We start from the raw sequence: 13692 nt of genomic DNA, 5'->3' as shown, positions 1-13692 counted from the left end.
GAGGTGCTAAGGCCTATCCTGGTAGAGATAGCTCTGCTAGACTTTAACAAAAAGTAAAATCTTATTCAACCAAACCACTTTAGATCTTGTTCGGTTAATCCTTTTACAAGAGAATTGAGGATGATTTGAAGGGGATTAATTCAATACCTATTGTGGTTTAGAATTATCCCTCAATCCCCTTCAATTCCTCTCTTTTGAGAATTTATCAAATAAGACCTTATATATGTCTGACTTTCTAGGGAATAGCTGATGATGATACGGGATGTTTGGAAGCCCCAAACATTTAAAATTAAACACTTCCTAGCTTGGTATGATAGAGTCCAGTCTGTTGTACAATAGGTCAAGATAAACTGAAGAGGGGGAATCACATATGTAAACTTTGTGGTATGCCTGAGGATGCTGAACACATTCTCTTTTAAGGCCCTTCTGCTGTCATTATGTTGTGCTTTTCTAGATATGTTCCTAGCGGATGAGACTCCCCTGTAGAATCGAATAGCAAGAACTAAGCCAACCAAAGGGGGTAAATGGTTGGTATACCCAAAAACCGAAAACTTTTAGCGGAAATAAAAGTTACCCTCGAAATCGATAGAGATCGGTCTGACTAGAGTAGATTAGCCGGTCTGACCGAAGCGTAGACGCCGGTCTGACCGGTGTAGATCTCCCGGTTTGACCGCCCTGGAATTCCTACCACGCCTGTTGCCGCCGCCGCCGGTCTGACCGCCCGTATGCCATCGGTCTGACCGCCGCGTGCCGCCGGTCTGACAGCCGGTATATCGCCGGTTAGACCGCTGAGACTCGGTGAAACACAAATCGAAGAACTCTTAAAGTGGATGACGACTTTATTGATTCTCTCTGTGTTTACAAAGTGCACCAACAGCACTCCTTACAAAAATTTCGACTAAACTCAAAACTCAACTCAAATGCTCTCAAAAGCGATACAAAAGTGATACCGGGAAGCCTCACGCTCCCCCTCTATTTATACCCTGAGGTAGGCAGCCTAAAGGCACGAACCAAACCCATACTACGAGTCCTAAACACCTTAGGAAACCCTCTAGTATAAGAAAGAAACTTTACATAACCAATCGTACCAAATTTGGACTCCTTCCAAATTCGACTCCGCATCCCATACGCACACAATAACTCCATCGTATGCCATATGGAATCTCTATCAACCACGTGCATCAACTCTAGCCTAAGTATCCCGCATGATCTCTGACCACCACGGATGTCGTCTTATCCCCAAGCCGACTCCCGGTCCATCACCGCAAATACTCTCCCGAGGCATCGAGTCATCTACACATGAAATAAACAAAGAAACCATATTCCGAGACCAAGCTATCTCCAACTTGACTCATTAGTAGCAAACAACAGTATTACATACGTATAGTATCCATCTAGAAGCCATAATCATGAAATAATCACGGATATCCAAACAAACAACCCGAAACCGAAACCGACACAGAGTCGGCCGGTCAGACCGCGGGCTAGCCGGTCCGACCGCTCGATCACCGCCGGTCTGACCGACAACACCTGCCCGGTCTAACCGGTCACATGAAATAACAGCGATTTCCTGTAGATTCACCTGTGAACTCCAATCATCTCCAAAACCACTTCGTGAATAAATTCCAAATAACAAAACCAATAATCTCCAATGCCCAATTATTCATCACAGAATAATAATCAAAAATACCTTTGATTTTACATCCCCTAACGTTGTGTAGTTTGCAGTTGTGCCACTGATATGTGGACCCCACTTTGATATGGCCCACATGTCAGTGGCACAACTGCAATCTGTATAAAGTCAGGAGATCCGTTTCCGTTTCTGGCTAGTCCTTCGCTCCTATTACGTTTGACAAGTACACTGTAATGGTGATAGGCATGCTGACCGAAATAATAAGAAATGGAAATTTGTTGGAATATTTGGTCAATCGAAAATAACATAATAAAAAAAATGTAAGGCTCGGCTTCATTAACCAACGGCCCTATTGTTTCGCTTATTCGTAGAATAAGCCAAACGACATATTTGCAAACGAAAAGTAATTTATAAATAAAACTTTTATATAGGTGATTTTAGCGATCTAGAACCAAAGGCTAAAAAATAAACTTCGATGAGAAAACCTAAAATCCGCTCTAAATTTATAGTTAAAAATTTAAATTTTAACTGATAAGTATAAATATAAGCGAAAATATACACCACGAGATTCTAAACGACGTGCGTTTGCATAGGTATGCGCTGACATGTCCATGTGGGTCCCAATCATCAGCGTGAATGGAGAACTTGCGAGTGTAGCTCTTGAAGCCATACCACGGGCCCACCTAGTTGGCAAGCAGTTCCACGTGTCATGGGGTTGATCGACGACGTATTAGTTTGACTATTTAAAAGCGCATCACTCTTCAGCACACTGCACGCCACCTTCCATTCCACTTTTTTTTTTTCCCGATTTTTCTATGAAAGCAATCACACCTTCCAGTTCCACTATGTTTTGGAGCTAGCTGTTCCCTTGCATTCCTTCATCCTGCCTCTTTCCAGCCTGCTTGAATTTTACAATTTTCCTGATAGAACATGAGGGGAGGCATGCAAATTAAGGCCCCGTTCGAATCTGATTATAGGATGAAAATTAAGTGTGCACGTAACAAGAGATAAATCATTAGCATATGGTTAATAAAGTTTTAATTATTAAAAATTAAAAATGGATTTATTTGATTTTTATAGTAACTTTTATATAGAAAGTTTTTGCATAAAATACACCGTTTAGCAGTTTAAAAAACGTGTAAACAGAAATCGAGGAAAAATCTAGATGTTGTTAGAGTTTAGAACGGGGAACTTGGCTATGCACGATCGATGCAAGAAGTGATGGTATCATAGGCACGGGAAGCGTTGGGAATTAATTAGGTGGCCTTGTGGAGTAAGCAGTTTGGACACGAATTCCCCTCTTTGTTTCTAATCATGCGGGGTGCGGTAATGAGCGTGACAAAATCTGCAGGTCCCAACCATGTGTTACGGTAACTTCACTGCCACCTGTTCCTTCTTTTGCTTTATTATCTTACTACAAACTGACACCAGAATACCTCTTACTTTTGGTTAATTTTGCCAATTCCTGTTCCACTGTTAGTAATTAGAGCATGGAGTTACATGTTTCAGTAGGAACAGATGTTTGTCCATTCCGCTTTGACGCAATAATTATATAGTATCTGCAAACCCAAACAACTTTATTTAATTTCTGTGTAATATAAATTGCCGTCAGATATATCTTCAGTACGAGGGAGATCAATGTCAACAACAAATGTGTAGAAATAGTAACAGAAGAGATCACAAGGGAGGACGGTAAGGTGCGAGTTGTGCAGGCCATGACATATAAGATCCACATGCGTCTCATACTAACTTAGCTTGCCATGTCAGCTAAAACTAGGCACAATAATGCTCTCACACCTTGGTACTCTAGTATTACAAGACAAGAGACACTTATATTTGTTATTATGATTAAGAACATGATTCAAACTCGATCTCAATATAAGAGATCTAAAGTGAACTTATTCCTTTACTTTTAAGGGAGGAAAGCCTCTTTCCTAAGCCTCTTTCCTTGTAAATTGTTTTCTTTTGACTGTGCGGTTCACAAACTGAATGGAAATTGAATTTTTTTTTTCAAAAATATTCTTTGCTAACAAAGTTCCTTACAAATTTTATAGGAACTCTTTGAATTTTCGGCAGGATCCGTTCTCGACCCTAGTTCATCGCTGGATTCTACTTGAGCCGAGTTTCACAATCAAATCCCGCTCCCTGCGGCAGATATTCAAGAAATTGAGGCCAACGCAGAATATATATGCAATCTCGAAAGCACAGTAAAACCACAGATAATTCGCAAACCAAAGCATGGCATGTTCACATAGTCCAACACAGCACAATTATTTGGTTTGGGTATACTTAATTACTCTGCATCTGGCCTGAATGATTTTATTCATACAACCTGACAGGTTGACAACATATATGCGTAAATGGCTCACGCCGATCCAAGGAAACGACCCATCCAAGTCGAGAAGCGAGACCAGGCCAGGTCAATTGCTGCCTGGTTCTCATCAGTCAGACCCATCTCCTTCCTCCTCTTGACGGCCTCAGGTGATGTGTTCATAAAAGCATGCGAGCAGCCAGGGTAGATGTGGACTTCATGTGGCACGCCAGATGACTTGAGCTTCTCCTCCAGCGACTTGGCTGCCTGAAACATTATATTAATAAGTGCCCCTATTAATAATATTAGATTTTTCAGGTCAAAATGCTCAATTGAGCATCTATAAGTAGACTCTAATCATTCTCTAGTCCAATGTACATCATTCTAGGCAGATAAATTGTATGGAATCAAGCCCTTCCTTGAACAAAAAAGGTAACTATTCAACAATGCCGATACTAGTATATGAATGTGAAATTTAAACAAGTTGCCCCAAGCATAATGTCAATACATAGCAAAATAGACAAAACATATGAGAGGTGGTCTTACCGTGACATCTGCAAATCCAACAAAACTGTCAAGCTCCCCAAAATGAGCCTGGATGGGAGCCTGGGCCTTGGAAGCATCGGCAAGCTCAGAAGGTGGTGTCCCATAGAAAGCCACAACAGCATCAACCTCTGGGACTGAAACTCCACTTGCAATTGACAAAGCGCCTCCCATGCAATATCCAGTAACACCAACCTACATGGAGGAATATAAGTTATCATAATGCAATTCATTACATTCTGCATGGTTTCATCAGAATGTAGACAAGTTTTTTTTTTTTTTTGCTAGGTTTCATCCATCAATTAGGATAATATGTCAATACATCATGTGTACACCCCTAAAAGGTGCAGCAAGTTAGGCACATGGCAAGCAACCAACTCAGCTGAGTAATCTATCCCCATGATTAGTTACTTCCCATGAAAAGGCATATGTAGGAAATCAAGGAATATACCTAGGTTTATTTTCTGTAACCAAGAATCTGACAGTTACGATGTTTATCTTCTGGTTACTAAGTCATCTCTAAATAACATTTGTTAGGGCCAGTTCCTTTAAAGACTATACACCTGCCATTATGGAAAGTAAGAGTTAAGAAATCTCCTTCCCTCTCCATCAGCACAACTTATCACTGCAACAATGCTCTTACTTCTTCTGTCTCCCTGTTACTCAAACCAATCAATTGCTATTGCTGAAATTTCTGCCCGAGGTACCTCTATCTAAAGTAAGCATGTAACAAGATACAAATGCTGCATTTTTAACTCTCTAGTTCTTTTAAATCTACCAGTGAAGTTCAGTCAGCAAACAGAAATAATTAGTTACGAGTTAGTTGGGTAAATATGTCATGGCATCTGAAAATATTTGGATGGTGGACGGAGATATAATTTCAGTAGTACAGAAAACATGAGAAAACAATGAAACAAGAACAAATATGAGCCCTACCTTGGGTGATCCATTTGCCTTGAGCCATTTAACTGAAGCCTGAATATCCTTGACCGCACCCGGCCAGTCTAGACCTTCCATCAGATGCTGAGCTTCCGCTACATCAAGAGCAACCTTACCACGATACAAACTGAAGAAAAAGGCACGTTGGTAAACAAGTTTCTTGGCTGAGAAACGAAATGCTAAGTATTAAGATTTATGAAGCATCCATTCCTAGAACTTTGTTTTTGAATACGTGATGCTAATTATTGCTAAAGAATGAAAATTTGCTGTGTGCAAAGAAGTTGAGTGGCATGCTCAAATTTACAAGAGTTGAATGGGAATTTCCTCATGTGCCACAATGACATGCACAACGATTATGCGTAAGCTCCAGCCACCTCTCCTGCTTCTCCCGAGAATGAGCTCCCATGCCCAGCCATCTGCCTCCTTTCCCATATTGTTCCTCCACCTTCCTTCCCTCTCTCCTAGCTCCTAACCAAAGGCGACATTGGAGCCAGCATGGGGGGATGCAACAGTAGCTGGCATGGCGTGATGATGGCTGGAGTCAGCGCATGCGTTGAAGACGATGAAGTCACCCACAATGGTCATTCTCGGGAGAAGCAGGAGAGGTGGCTCTATTGTGGCAAATGAACTGATTTGCATCAAACTCAACAGAAAAAGAGCACACAAACTCTCTGGAAAATGTGATTATGCCATTTTAACTTTGTGACAAATGAGGAAATTCTTGCAAAATAAAGAACCACAAGATATGATCTTACTCTGGAATGAGAGCTCTGTATCCTTCACCAATTTGGGAAATGTGGACAGCATGATTCTTGATCTCATAGTCAACCCCCCACCACTCTTGCAAAACAACAATTCCAGGAGCATTCTCTTTTCCAACAACATAGGCATCAAAAGTCTGCAGATTAGCATTAGATTAATTTATGAGTAAACCACATTACCAGATTACTACAGAGAAAAAGATAGTATCATGTACAAGTACTATTGACTTAGTGTCACACTGCGACCGTTACGATATAAAGAGCAACTCTCATGATGTAGAGTGAAGGTTGCAGAATCTTAATATTAGCTTGCAAGAAATCAAGAAAAAAAATATTGGCACTTCTTTTTTTTCAGTTATGGCTGTGATATGCCCTAGTTTACAAAGTACATTTTTTTGAGATGGTAGTTTATTTACAATTACTACTATAGTAGGTTATGTCCGCTGTCATACTGCAGTAATGAAGTTTAATACAGTATGCATTGTATATTGAAGGAAGTAATGCTTACTCGGTGATTAGAGGAAAGTGGGAGCATCAGAGCATCAAGTGATGGCATATGCCTCCAAAACTCACATAAATTTGACTAATGCCTCAGTGACATCATCTTTTTTTTATTTTCACCAATCACCACATATTTATAGCAAGCTGTCTTTCCAGCCAATTTAGTTCATTGAGCTAAGTAGCTAACTGATCTTAGATTAGGAGAAATTTTAAAAGTGTCCCACATTTACAATTTTCTGGTTGGAGAGAAATTGGGTACCTACTTCGTACAAGGCTAATGCACATTCTTACCAACAAATAACAACCTCAGGTAAGCTGTATGGACAGAATAATCAAGTGAATATATGAAAAGGCACAGATAAGCTGAAACATCTGGAATAGTCCAGGTGAAATCGTTGGCACTGTAAAACCGTACCAGCAAGTTCGCGTCTGCAATACTTCGATCAATTCTATGTATATACCATAGAAACTAATACAAGGAAAAGGATGCAAACGGTTTCCGTATTAGGCAAAAGAAAACCGGAAACGAATGGATTAATCGTTGTATTACTCCACATAACGACACAACAATCTCAACGCATACCGAGTATCCACCAAATTCATGACAGCCAGAACTATTTGTCATGACTCAATAGCATTATGTGCCATCTAATTAGGGGAGAAAGGGTTAAAGGTAAAGCCAATGCGGGAAGGCGGGGAAAAAGCGGCAAAGTGAGTTCTAAAAACGAATATATTCATGTCTCAAAGATCACCTCCTCGACCACAAGAAGCATGGATGATTCTCTAAAAAATGGGGGGGAAATCACAAGAAGCGGGAGCTAAAGCGCAACGAAGCGGGCCGAACATATATTTCCTAAATAAAAACAGTGGGAAACGGGAAAACCCAAAACCCTAGGGAGGGGGGGACTGATTGGGCGAGCGTAGGGTGAGTGGAGTGAGAGTGACTGACCGTGTCGTCGCGCTGGATCTGGACCATGTGGAACGGCGCGGCGGAGGATGCCATGGCGGCGCGGGGGGGAACGAAGGAGCGGGCGGGGTGGAGTGGCGGGCGGCGGAATGGGGAGGAGAGGAAGGAGGAGGAGAAGGCGCGGCGTAGCAGCAGTTGCGGTGTGGCCATCTCTCAACACAACTAATCAAATCCCAAGCAGCAGTCGCGTCGCGTCGCGTCGCTTCGGTGACGGTGGGGATGGGGAGGGAGGGCGATGGACCGACCGATGGATGCAGCGCAGCCCACACGGCAGGCACCCGCTTTTGTTGCTAATCATCAGGGCCCTACTGGCTTTGGTGGCCTGCCTCGGCAACACGGCACCCGTTGCTGTCACGTAGCCTTGGCCTGGCTGCTTCCGTGCGTGCTTCACCGCTCCCACGCCCGACGGGTGGACAATATTCTGAGAGGGGAAGTTCAGCGTTCGCTCTAGGGGCGAAGTTAGGATAAATGATCACCGAGATCAGTACTAACCAGGGTCTATTTTTAACTAAAACTGATCGAAAACCACGTTGTTTCGATGTGGGATGAAAGTAGATTATAAGTGAAATTTCGAATAGTTTTTGATAATTTGAATTTGAAGTGGTAAAATTCAACCGAAATTAATCAAAATTTATCAAATTTTGGCCAAAGAAAATCATATCACCGTGTTCGGAATCCAATATTAAATCGAAGAGGTGAACCCTGATACAAACTTGGTGTGTTTGAACCTAGCTAGGTGTTCAAACCCCTTCCCTCCCAACACGTAAAATGGAGCAAGGACTAACACATGATTAATTAAGTATAGCTAAAAAAAACTTAAAAAATAGATTAATATGATTTTTTTAAAGCGTATAGAAATTATATTGTTGGGAAATTTGAGAAGTTGTGGGCCACTAGCCTTATGCATGGTATCAAATCTCAAAGAATCAAATGAATTAAAACAATTCTAAATTTAAAAAAAATGAGGTGGCCTGTCTGTGGAACATCATTGTACATCATGGTCATGTATGAAATGTTGACAGCTTCACATGGTAATGTAACATCAAAAAGAGCAATGACAATTTAACACAAGTTATAGACCCAAAAACAACAAGTTCTTCCAAAAGAAGATAGAAAACAGATCCTGCTGCCAACTGGCACAAATACATACTCCTACGGTACCAGCCGCATTTTTTTTCCTGAAAAACACATTCTCTGTAGCCCAATGCTATCAGAGTCTCAGAGATACACAATAACACAAAGGACGGGCATGTCATTTTCGGTAGATGAACTACTACTAGATTTCATCCAAAATTTGCTCCGCTGAAATGTGTAGTCATAGTCAGTAGTTAGCTGATATTTGACAGCTGGAGCTGGAGTAGACATGAACTGAACACAGCAAGCCTGTCCTGTACAGATTCAACTTGCTTAATTGAAATCATTCGGAGGTATCATTACATGGGGCAAAAAATTAGAGGAGCTCTAGGAACCCTTGAGATTTTGGGTCAGGCTCCACTACTGCACTACTGGGGGCAGAACACAACTACACTACACAGGCAAGTTCTACTATACTGCAGTCGTGTTTCCGTGAAGTGGCAGCGGCGCCTCTTTTTGGTGCTCGACAAAAAGTGCTACCAAAACGCTGCGAAAAAAAAGCAAAAGGCAGGGTGACCTCTAGAGTTTGTCACATCGACGCCATTCTCACCATTCAGTGGTCACTGCTCCTCCTTCCTTTCCTTTCAGACCCCACAGGCCAGGCCTGCGAGAAAAATAGAATAATGGGGGTGGCCAGCAAAGTGCCAAAGGAAAAGGGAATCGCCATCGGAGTCCCATAAAAAGCAGGGCGTGAGCAGAGAGCTGCCTCCAGCCCAGTGAGTAGGGCTGGCTCGGCTCGCTCACTCGGTCAGCTGCACACACACTGTACTTCGGCTCACTCTCTCCACTGTTCTTCTTCCTCGGCGAGGGGGGAAGGAGGAGGCGAGAGCTCGAGGCGGCTAGGAGGAGGAGATGGAGGGAGATACGGCGAGGAGGCTCGCATTGCTGGGGCTGTGCCTGGGCCTGCTTCTGCTGGCGCCCTCCCATCTGGCCTCGGCCGCTGCGGTGGAGGATGGTATGCTTTGCTGTCTCTTCGATCGTTTCTGTTTCTTGCCCTTGCTGGAGGATCAGTAGTGCTGCTGTTCTTTTGATGCTGGAGGATCCAAGGCAGTATTTTGACATATTTGTGGAATATTTGGCTGGAGTTTGTGGGGATGGGTAGTTTTCTGCATCACAGATCTCAGCAAATAGAGAAATCATGCGATTTAGTACCTCTCCGCATCCCACATTTGTATAACAAATGCGGAGTTCATTAGCACATATACATAGCACTGAGGAGAAATTTGAAGGGTGGGTAGGAGAAGAGAAAAATAATCCCCTAGGAAAATGGTGTGGTAAAGCATGCCAAGAAGTTAGCTTTGTGCCCTAGGAATCAAAAGATGTGGTTGCACTCGTGAGGAAGGAGTGTGATAGTCCCCCCCTTCTTTTTTTTTTCTCTTTTTGTAGAGCATGGTTCAGTATACCTGCAAAGTAAAGGTCCTAGAAAGTAGGAAGGAGCCTTGGCCCTTGGAGGTTGAGATAACATTTATTCATACCAATTATCCAAACCTGTCCTGTTATTGAAGTCTGGACAGCCAAAAACTGTTCAGTTATACTGCAATTTGTTCCAAAGCTTTCCTGCGACTGTAGTTTTTTGCAGTGACCAGTGTAACCACTAACCACTCTTTTAAGTACATTAATTGGATAAAAATATTTATACCTGCTTAATACCCCCCCCCCCCCCCCCTTTTATTCCTTACTTGCCTTCGAGTTTAGTAGTCTGCATGTATATATCTTTATAAAATTATTCCTTTTCTATGAATCATGCAATTTTATGTTTGAAAATGACTAAAAACCCCCAAGTGAGCTGTCCTGTATGATGAGAGAGACATTCTGTTGGGTGCAGAATGCTGCTAACAAAACCACTTGAAAGATTCAGAAAATCTTCAGGCTTGTAACTGAAAGAGTTTCAGTTTCCTATCTTGTCCAAAGGAGGTACTATGAACCTCTATGCAAGGACGAAGTTGCATGAAAGTCAAAATGAAATGTGGCGTAGTAGTAAACTTGGATCCAGGCCGAACAGCACAGCAGCAGAAACCAGTGAGCCAGTGTCCTGCAAACGTGTTCAATGAACCGTCCAGTAAAAAGGTCAATGGCTTATTAAAAGGATGGCCGTGAGGGTCCATGCCTGTCTCTTTAATTTTTCGTACCTTAACCTCCCCAGAATTACACTACGGGCCGTGGTGATTTCCTCCGGACATGGGCAGCTCTGGAGTCTGGACCACTGCATGGGGCTCTCCATGGTGGGATGGTGGATAGGGTAGGGTTGGTGGATGTTTCACTTTCACCACATAATATCGTCGTGCATAGTCACATGGCTGTCCTTGTAAGGACATTGAAGCACAGTAAAGTGGCCTACCCGCAGTGCCCCAATGAAATGCATTGGATGTACAATAGAAAAACATGGACATGTTTTCTCTCCTATAGTACTGAATTAGAGGTTTTAGCTGTTAATTTTTTGCACAGGAGATTTAATTATGGTACAGTTTATCTGTGCAACCGTGCTTTCAACTGGGAAGGTAGCCATAAAAAAACAAGCTTGGGAAGTCACTTATAAGAAAAACCAGTCTTGGAAATGAACTTCCTCAAACTCTACTGTGATGGTTCATTTCACTTGTTACACATGTTTGATTAGAAAGGTTTAAGTTTTTATCTGAAATGTTTTTTTTGTCACTGTTATGCATTTGATTGGAGTTGTATAGTGCCATTCAATTGAGGCCTAGTTTAGTTCCCAACTTTTTCTTCAAACTTCCAACTTTTCCATCACATCGTTCCAATTTCAATCAAACTTTCAATTTTGGCGTGAACTAAACGCACCCTCAGTCTGAGTTGTACATTATTTTATATATGCCATAACAAAGATAGTCCAGCGCACAGTGTACTAGGTTCAGTGGGGGATCAGATTTATGGTTCGTCCTATCCTACAATAGGCTAGAGCTACACAACTTAAAATAGTTATGGTTTTATTGCATTGCAGACTTGCATAGATGTACTTGGCTTCACTTGCATGGGAACACTTTCGCATATAACATGGGTAGATATTAAGTAGAGTTCTTGAGAAACATATTTTCTGCCTCTTGATCTTGGATTGCAGCCGTGTTACTTTCGGAGATCTGTTACTAAATTGACCTTGGCACTTACATGAACAAGTGATCTCTTTGCACAACAGGCTTGCTCAGCAATGGTGACTTTGAGACAGCACCAGCTGGTGGTTTTGTCAAATCTGCTTCAGTTGCTGAGGGTGCATCATCGATCCCTGGCTGGACGATCAATGGGACAGTCGAGCTCATCTCAGCAGGTCAGCACCAGGGTGGCATGATTCTTATTGTTCCACAGGGTATCCTACAGAGCTTTTCTCCTTCTGTCCTCTGATCAATCAAATTGCACCATTGATTTGTATTCGATGTGTTTAATATTTGGATTTTCATGTCAGGGGATCATGCTGTAAGTCTTGGAAACGATGCAAGTATAGGGCAGGTGGTGCAGGTTGAGAAGGGCTCAGAGTATGCTATCACGTTCAGTGCTGCCTGAACGTGTGCACAGCTAGAGTCACTCAATGTGTCTGTGCTCGGTGGTGCATCACAGACAGTGGACCTGCAGACATTGTACAACATAGAAGGCTGGGATGCATATGCATTGGCTTTTCAGGCAACAGATGAGCAGGCGAGCCTTGAGTTCAGGAACCCTGGTATGGAGGATGATCCGACTTGTGGGCCTATCCTTGACAACGTTGCCATAAAGAAGCTCTTCACTCCAGACAAACCAAAGGGTATGACAGTTCTGCTTATCTCTATACCTAGTAGAGTGTATATCCTTACAGGATGTCTTAAGAGAGCTAGAGGTGCTCTAGTTTATTTCTCATGTGTATGGTTCGTAAGTCATCACTTGGTGTTGTCTTCTTTCAACAGATAATGTGGTGTCGAATGGAGACTTTGAGGAGGGTCCATGGATGTTTCCAAACACGAGCTTTGGGGTGCTTCTCCCAACCAACCTCGATGAGCAGACGTCTGCCTTGCCTGGCTGGATGATTGAGTCAAACCGAGCTGTCCGCTTTGTCGACTCTGACCAGTACACTGTTCCCCAAGGGAAGCGCGCCATTGAGCTTCTATCAGGGAAGGAAGGCATCATCTCACAGATGGTCGAGACAACCCCTCAGAAAGAGTACAGCCTGACATTCACATTGGGCTCAGCAGGGGATTCATGCCAGCCACCAATGGCTGTCATGGCATTCGCAGGTGACCAGGCCCAGAACTTCCACTACTCGCCCATGGGTAATGCCACAAGCCAGGCCGCGAATGTGACATTCACAGCACGAGCTGAGAGGACGCGGGTAGCGTTCTACAGCGTGTATTACAACACAAGAAGCGACGACCACAGCTCGCTCTGTGGGCCAGTGATCGATGATGTGCGCGTCTGGGGCTTGAATGGAGCTGCTGGGTTGAAGGCAAGTATTGGGCTGCTGCTTGGCATTGTTAGCATTGTCAGTCTGATGTTGTTCTGAATCTCTTAGTGATTGTGGTCGAAAGATATATAAACCTCTTCTGTAAGTATGAGGAGGCCACTAGTTTTGGTAGTAAGCTTGAAGTTTCTATGAGGTTGAGTAATGTGAGATTGTGAGCTTAGGCTAAGGCTACCTGAAGCTATGTATGGCTGTTTCTGTTGCTTTCTTTTGTGATTCAGAAAGTAACATGCCATTGTGGGAAGTGTGTGGTGGTGGTGGTGGTTAGTGTGCCAAGAGCTTGTAATGTTCAAATATCATCCCTTCAATATATTAGAAATTTCAGGAGTTGATCCGATCTCCATTGTCTTCTAGTCTGATGAATGCCGTTTCAGACATGTACGCGTGGAATGTGTTGACAGAATTCATCAGGCAATGAGTACAAGCAGAAAGCCACAAAAGTGTTGGTTTGTACCTGGAGCCTGG

The 13692-nt window shown here is 42.8% G+C and overlaps 1 protein-coding gene and 1 pseudogene across 1 annotated transcript; one reads left to right on the top strand and one right to left on the bottom strand.

Annotated features, from left to right (window-relative positions):
- Nucleotides 1-3799: 3799 nt before the first annotated feature.
- LOC127773321 (uncharacterized) lies at nucleotides 3800-7884 on the bottom strand. Its single transcript, XM_052299380.1, has 5 exons — nucleotides 7638-7884; nucleotides 6182-6324; nucleotides 5424-5553; nucleotides 4491-4682; nucleotides 3800-4211 (listed from the first exon to the last, which is right to left on the bottom strand). Exons 1-5 carry the CDS (start codon nucleotides 7803-7805, stop codon nucleotides 3999-4001), a joined length of 846 nt encoding a protein of 281 aa, XP_052155340.1. The 5' UTR covers nucleotides 7806-7884; the 3' UTR covers nucleotides 3800-3998.
- Nucleotides 7885-9384: 1500 nt separating this feature from the next.
- Nucleotides 9385-13554, top strand: LOC127773313 (protein DUF642 L-GALACTONO-1,4-LACTONE-RESPONSIVE GENE 1-like; annotated as a pseudogene).
- The last annotated feature ends 138 nt before the right edge of the window (nucleotides 13555-13692 follow it).

This window comes from Oryza glaberrima, chromosome 1, assembly GCF_000147395.1.
Source record: "Oryza glaberrima chromosome 1, OglaRS2, whole genome shotgun sequence".
NCBI lineage: Eukaryota > Viridiplantae > Streptophyta > Magnoliopsida > Poales > Poaceae > Oryza > Oryza glaberrima.
Note: the sequence above shows the minus strand (reverse complement) of the source record. Positions and strands in the feature narration are given on the sequence as shown.